The sequence below is a fragment of the Dipodomys ordii genome, unplaced genomic scaffold (assembly GCF_000151885.1).
Source record: "Dipodomys ordii isolate 6190 unplaced genomic scaffold, Dord_2.0 Scaffold106, whole genome shotgun sequence".
Taxonomy (NCBI): Eukaryota; Metazoa; Chordata; class Mammalia; order Rodentia; family Heteromyidae; genus Dipodomys; species Dipodomys ordii.
In genome coordinates this window covers 8,156,304-8,162,580 of record NW_012267322.1, presented here as the reverse complement: position 1 = coordinate 8,162,580, position 6,277 = coordinate 8,156,304, and the positions used below count along the sequence as shown (strand labels likewise).

The window sequence follows — 6,277 nt, the reverse complement described above, 5'->3', positions numbered from 1 at the left end:
TTCAGTGACAGCAGGCAAACACGGTCACAGCTATTGGTCTATGGACTGATGATGGATGAGCCATTTCTCCACTGCAGTGTTTTCCCTTGTAACTCAGGAAGGCTGGCTCCAGGCAGGATTTTGACACCCACTCAGATAGAGGGAAGAGACTAGTCAAGATGAAAGGTTCAGTTGCCCCCTTCAGGACATGGCTCCAGGCCTTTGGCTCTGAGGATGGGGTCATGAGAGAGGCTATGATTGGACCACAGTATGAAAGATTCTGAAGCCAAGTAAAGAACAAAAGCAAAGGAAAGATGGGAAGGCTTTGAGACAAGGGATAACTAGAAATGACAGTTAGAAAAGTGGACCCAAGGGCTGGGAATATGCCCAGCATGCATGAAGCCCTGTGTTCAATTCCTCAGTACCACATAAACAGAAAAAGTCAGAAGTGGTATTGGGCTCAAATAGTAGAGTGCTAGCCTTGAGCAAAAAAGCTCAGGGACAGTGTCTGAGTTCAAGCTCCAGGATTGGGAAAAATTAAAAAGTGGACACAGGCCAGGTACTGGTGGCTCACATGGGCTGGGAAGGTGGCTCAGTGGTAGAGCGCTTGCCTTGCATGCATGAGGCCCTGGGTTCGATTCCTCAGCACCACATAAGCAAAAAGAAAAAAGCCGGAAGTGGTGTTGTGGCTCAAGTGGTAGTGCGCTAGCCAGCCTTGAGCTGAAGAGCTAAGGGACAGTGCCCAGGCCCAGAGTTCAGGCCCCACAACTGGACCCCCCCAAAAAAAACAAAAACAAAAAATAAAAACTGATGGCTCACATGTAATCCTAGCTACTCAGGAAGCTGAAATCTGAGGATCATAGTTCAAAGCCAGCCCAGGCAGCAACGTTCATGAGACTCTTATGTCCAATAAACTGTTACTAAAAAACCTGAAGTGGAGCTGTAGTTCAGGTGATAGAGCACTAAATGAGCAAAAGAAGCTGGGGGATAGTGTCCAGGCCCTAAGTTCAAGCCCCAGGACAGGAAAAAATAATAATAGCAAGCAGGCAAGAAAGAGGGCACAGATGCAATGCATATCCTGCAAAATTAAGAAAATTGAGGGAAGGGGTGGGGTTGGGAGGGATGGAGAGAATGATGAAAGTGTGATATTGATCAAGTTGTGTTTTATTCAAAAACTGCTTTGTTAAATGGGATAAGAAAAATGTATTTAAAAAGGAAAAAGAAGAAGAAATGTGGGTATATGAGCCAGGTGCAGTGGCTCACAGCACAGGAGGTAGAGATCAGGATTATGATTCAAGACCAAACGAGAGGAAAAAAGTTAACAAAGTCAGATTTAGTGATGATTACATTTAATCCCAGCTTAAGTAGGAGGAGTCTTAGTAGGAGGATCAAGATCTAAAGTTGGCCTAGGCAAATGTAAGACCTTATTTTAAAAAATAAAGCTAAGGGGGGAAGGTGGCTCAGTGGTAGAGCGCTTGCCTTGCATGCATGAGGCCCTGGGTTCGATTCCTCAGCACCACATAAGCAAAAAGAAAAAAACCGGAATTGGTGCTGTGGCTCAAGTGGTAGAGTGCTAGCCTTGAGCTGAAGAGCACAGGGACAGCGCCTAGGCCCAGAGTTCAGGCCCCACAACCGAAAAACAAAAACAAAAAAGAGTGTCACCCGGGCGGGCATTGAACAGCTGCCTGGAAGTCCAGATGGAATGGCTGGGTCTGTAAGGCCTCCTGATCCTGGTCCCTGGGCCGCCTGGGCAGGTGGCTGAGCGCTCCGGAACACACGCCTTCACTTCCCAGTTGACACCCATGTGATTGATTGCCTGTCTGGCCCCTGTGTCCACTCACCGTAGGAAGCCATGTGGTGTTTCAGTGTCAGATCCCCCACTGTGGGAGACAGGGACTGTGATGCCTGCCATAGTTCACAAGGACCACAACCAAGCCAATACTGTTGGAAACTATTTATTTTCCAGAAGGTCTAAGCAGCAACAGCATGACATAGGAGGGATTCTGGGACTCGGAGAGCTCTGTTCATGGCCAGCACCCTTCCCTGACATGCTGTGGTGTGTACCCCACCACAGCCAGCTGCCTCTGGGGGCCAGGAAAGTGCCACCTCATGTATCCATCCCTTTACTATCTAAAATTCTCCCATTCAGCCACTTGGTCCCATAGTTACCCTCTTTTCCTATATAAAGATAACCATAGTGTATAATACTAAGCCAAGGTAGTCATTGACACTATATCAAGAATTTGCTTTTCACCCTCCCCCATGGTATAACCCTTGCTTTCACTGTATTTGATGTTGGTAGAATTTGTGGAGGGGAAGGGAAAAAAACAAATCGTTTAGGGATACAGGTGGACCCATTGCCACAATGAGATGTACAAGTCATTATGTCCAAAAACGAACCTTACAACTTTGGTAGGGGGAGGAGGGGGAGAATGGGAAGGAATGAGAAGGGGAAACAAAGAGGAGGCAACAATGCTTGATAAGAAATGTACTCGTTATCTTGCCCATGTAATTGTAACTCCTCTGTAAAGTATTCTCACACAAAAAAATAAAAATAAATAAAATAAAAAAGAATTTGCTTTTCAGCTATTGAAGGAAGGAAACAAGGGAATTGGAAGGGGGCAAGCTTGACAGGTCTAAGTGTTGGGACCTGGAAGAACACTAAAAGTCTAATAGAAGAACAAGCAAAAAGACCCAATGTGAGGTTGAAATAAGATGATGACCCAGCTGACTAGAAGGATGGGCTGTCTGTGTTCCAGGTAATTGGTGTTTGTGGAGAGTGGGGAGAAGTTACTTTCACCTATTCAGTCTGAAGACCCCTTCTGAGGCGGGATTCTGAGCCGGGATCAGTGCTGGAGTCCAGAAGTCAAGGAGCAGTGAGGACAAGGGAGGCAGGAAGTTTTCCATTCACCCAGTGAGGCTGGAAGACAAGCCCTGCACCCCAGGAATTATGAGCAGACTGCGGTCAGGTCTGTCAAGAGCAAGCAGAGGGCCAGCTGGCCAGGCAAGTCTGGGAAGTGAAACTTGCTGGTGCCTGTTTGGGCCCAGCAGAGCGGTGGAGGGTGGGGCAGCTGGACACAGCAGGCAGTGGGAGATGCATTCTGGGTACCAGCAACCTCCCGGGAGAGATCCACACTGGAAATGGTTGGCATGGGCTTGGAGAGTGGGACCGGGTGGTTAGGGGAGGGAGACAGGGGGCAGGGGACCAGGCAGAGCTGTGACCTTGCCAGGGAAGAAATGGGCTGGTCTCTGTCCCCCTCTGGCTACACTGGGGCAGAAGAGGGATGAGGAGGTTGGAAAGGAGAGGTTGTGGGTGGGAGGCCTGGCTGGAGGTGCCAGATGCAAGGGTGGAAGTGGAGGAATGCAAAGAAGCTTGGTAGATGCTGGAGTGGCAGAGAGGCAGGGCACGCCACGGTGAGCCTTCCTGGAACAGCCAAGGCTAAGGTCATCAGAGCCCCAGGTCCTTAGCCCAACTTCCGGAGTAGCTTCTTCACCCAAGGCATTCTGGGATTGGCACAGATTTCCAGGCCTCTGATGGTTTCCAAGCTAGAGGGAGGAAATGCCAAGAGGCACATCTCAGTGTGGGTGTGAGGATGCCACACATCCCTGAGAGCTCAGCTTTTATGAGACATGTACTGTAGGTGGGGCTCAGCATTGATGAGCCACCTATTGTATGCAGACCACATTTCTCTAAGGGAAGAAGGGCAGGGAGCCCTGCAAGTCTTTTCTGGACCCTCAGCTCCTGAGACTATCAGCCTAGTCCTGGGCCACAAAATAAAATTTCAAGTCACGAAATAAAATTTCAGGCCACAAAAAAAAATTTCCAAGGGTCTCATGATGTCACTGACATTGCCTTGCAACCAAGAGTTGGGGACTTGGGTGCCTGTCCATCTGGGTTAAATTCTAGCTCTGCCATTTCTTAGCAAGCCACGGAGCTCCTCAAAGCCTCAGTTTCGACACCATGGATTGAAGAGTTGATGAATGAATACACACTGACATGCTCAGAAAAGCATGCCTCATGCATCTAGCCCTGGCCTGCTATCCGGGATATTCTAGGTGTCCCATGATATTGACTGATATATGTATTTGTCTTTATTCTTGGCACACCCAAGCCTGGACTGGGCCATTGCTCCCAGCCGAGCCTCCTGGCCTCCCTTCAGAGCCTCGCTGCTTCTCCCTCACCCCTGGGCTACCTCTAAAACCCTGTGGGCCCCAGTCTCCCCCACTCACACGACACCGGGCCTGTGGCAGGAGTCCGAGGTCCAGTAGACACGACTTATCACAGACAGGGGCAGGGCGCGGCGGATGTAGTCACGGCAGCAGACACTGTCCTCCACGTTGGTGCCATAAGGGGCTGCAGAGGGACAGGCAGAGGACACGGAGGTCAGCTGTGGCCCCAAAGCCCTTACACTGGTCATTCAATTTTATTCTGCAGCCCTCAGAAACCATACTTTGGAGCTCTGAAAAGCCAACGGGGCTCAAAGCCTCCATATACTCTGGTAGGGTCAGCTCTAGGAATTAGGTTCCAAGCAACCAAGCATCAATGACACCCCCAGGCTTCTGGAAGGAGCCTTTGAGGCTTCCTATTCAGAATGAGATCTAAGGACCAGCAGCATGGCTCACCTGGGAGCCTGGGAGATGCTCTCTGCCCCTCCCCTCCCTGCCAACCCCACCTGTGTGCAAATAGCACTGAGAGGTTGCTTCAACTCTGTCTCCTCCATCCCCTTTCCCAGAGCTCCAGGGAGACGATTACAGTCCAGAGAAGGAGAAGCGCTGGACCAAGGCCACAGGGCAAAACTGGGGTAGAGCCAGGACCAAGATTCGGACAGGGGATAGGCACACAGCTTTGGGTTCAAGTCCTGCTCTGCCCTGAATTGCCAGATCACCTTGGTCAAGTCATTGAACATGCTTGAGTTTCATTTCCTCCTCTCACCTGACTATCTGGGGGTGGTGCTGGGATGTCTCTCTGGAAACCCCAGACCTATGAGCCTTGATTGGTCATGACTGCCTGACTCCCACCCACTCCAGTGCTGGCTTTTCTGTCTGGCTTGGTGCTCCAATGAGGTGGAGAAGAGGCTTCAGAGCAAAGCCAGGTGATGGGAAGTCAGGGCCAGCTTCTCAGGATCCTGACCCCACAGACCCTCTGCCTCACATCCTAAGACCCTATGTTCCAGATGTCTAGGGCAGGAGATCCCCCAAGTCAGCTGAAACAGGTTCTAGAAGCAAGCCTCCACTCTTGCCCATTTAAGCTGGGCACTGGTGGCTCATGTCTGTAATCCAAGCACTCGGGAGGCCAAGATCTGAGGATCCTGGTTCGAAGCCAGCCTGGGCAAGAAAGGACATGAGACTCTTATCTCCAATTAGCTAGCAGAAAGCTGTAGTCCAAGTGGTAGAGAATCAGCCTTGAGCAAGGGATAGTTCCCGGGACCTGAGTTCAAGCCCCAGTACCAGCACAAAAAAGACTGCCCATTAGAGAGAGAGAAAGAGTGAGAGTGAGGAACACAGAGGCCCAGAGAAGCACCGTAATGAATCCGAAGCTACAGAGCCAATGGCAAATTGGGCTCTTGTGCTCCTAGTCTAGTGCTCATTCCTGGAAAGGAAAAACGTGGCTTCGTTTCAGCCTTGGCCTCCACAGGAAGCCGTCCCATCCCCAAGCTCACCTGAATCACTTGCTTGAAACACCATGAAAAGCAGGAGCAGGGCTGCCAGGAGTGGGGCTTGCAGGCTGGCCATGCTCACAGGCCGAGGCCAGGTGTCTACTGGCCAAAGGATGCGGAGGACTGGTATTTAAGCACAGCCCCCACCCACCCGCCTTGAATTCCTGTCTTAGTCACATCACACTGGGAGACGAAGACATTCGCAAGAGAAGTTCTCAGTTCCTCCACTGGTGGGGAACCACTTAGAGGGGACCCCCCCAACCCCGTGGTAACCCTGCATATCTAGAGACTTGTAAAATCCCCTGGCCTGAGCGCCCCGTGTTCTGCTTGTGGTGTGGCCCCAGGCATGTCCTGGCGGCCCCAGGGACTTCCTTCTCCAGATGGAGATGGAGAGTTGGGTCTACAGGCCAACCCGTGCATCTCAGAACAGGAGCCAGAGCCTGCCAAGAGGAAGGAAAGGAGGGAGGGAGGGAAGGAAGAAAAGAAGAAAGCAAAAATAGAGGGAGGGAGAGAAGGAGGCAGGAATGGAGGGAGGAGGAGAGGAAGGGAGGGAGGAAAGGAGGAAGGGAGAAAAGAAAGGAGGAAGGGAGGAATGGAGGGAGGAACAGAAGGGAAGGAAAGGGGAGGGAGGAAAGGAGGGA

General features: G+C 51.0%; 1 protein-coding gene across 1 annotated transcript; it reads right to left on the bottom strand.

Annotated features, from left to right (window-relative positions):
- Positions 1-2,527: 2,527 nt before the first annotated feature.
- Ccl22 (chemokine (C-C motif) ligand 22) lies at positions 2,528-5,721 on the bottom strand. Its single transcript, XM_013027920.1, has 3 exons — positions 5,640-5,721; positions 4,210-4,333; positions 2,528-3,525 (listed from the first exon to the last, which is right to left on the bottom strand). Exons 1-3 carry the CDS (start codon positions 5,710-5,712, stop codon positions 3,444-3,446), a joined length of 279 nt encoding a protein of 92 aa, XP_012883374.1. The 5' UTR covers positions 5,713-5,721; the 3' UTR covers positions 2,528-3,443.
- Between the last annotated feature and the right edge of the window lie 556 nt (positions 5,722-6,277).

Coding starts and splice junctions, on each gene's coding strand:
- Ccl22 (XM_013027920.1), bottom strand. CDS start 5,712: ATGGCCAGCCTGCAAGCCCCACTCCTGGCAGCCCTGCTCCTGCTTTTC. Junction 4,334..5,639: donor GTTTCAAGCAAGTGATTCAG/GTGAGCTTGGGG, acceptor GTCCCTCTGCAG/CCCCTTATGGCACCAACGTG. Junction 3,526..4,209: donor TGCCACAGGCCCGGTGTCGT/GTGAGTGGGGGA, acceptor TCCTCCCTCTAG/CTTGGAAACCATCAGAGGCC.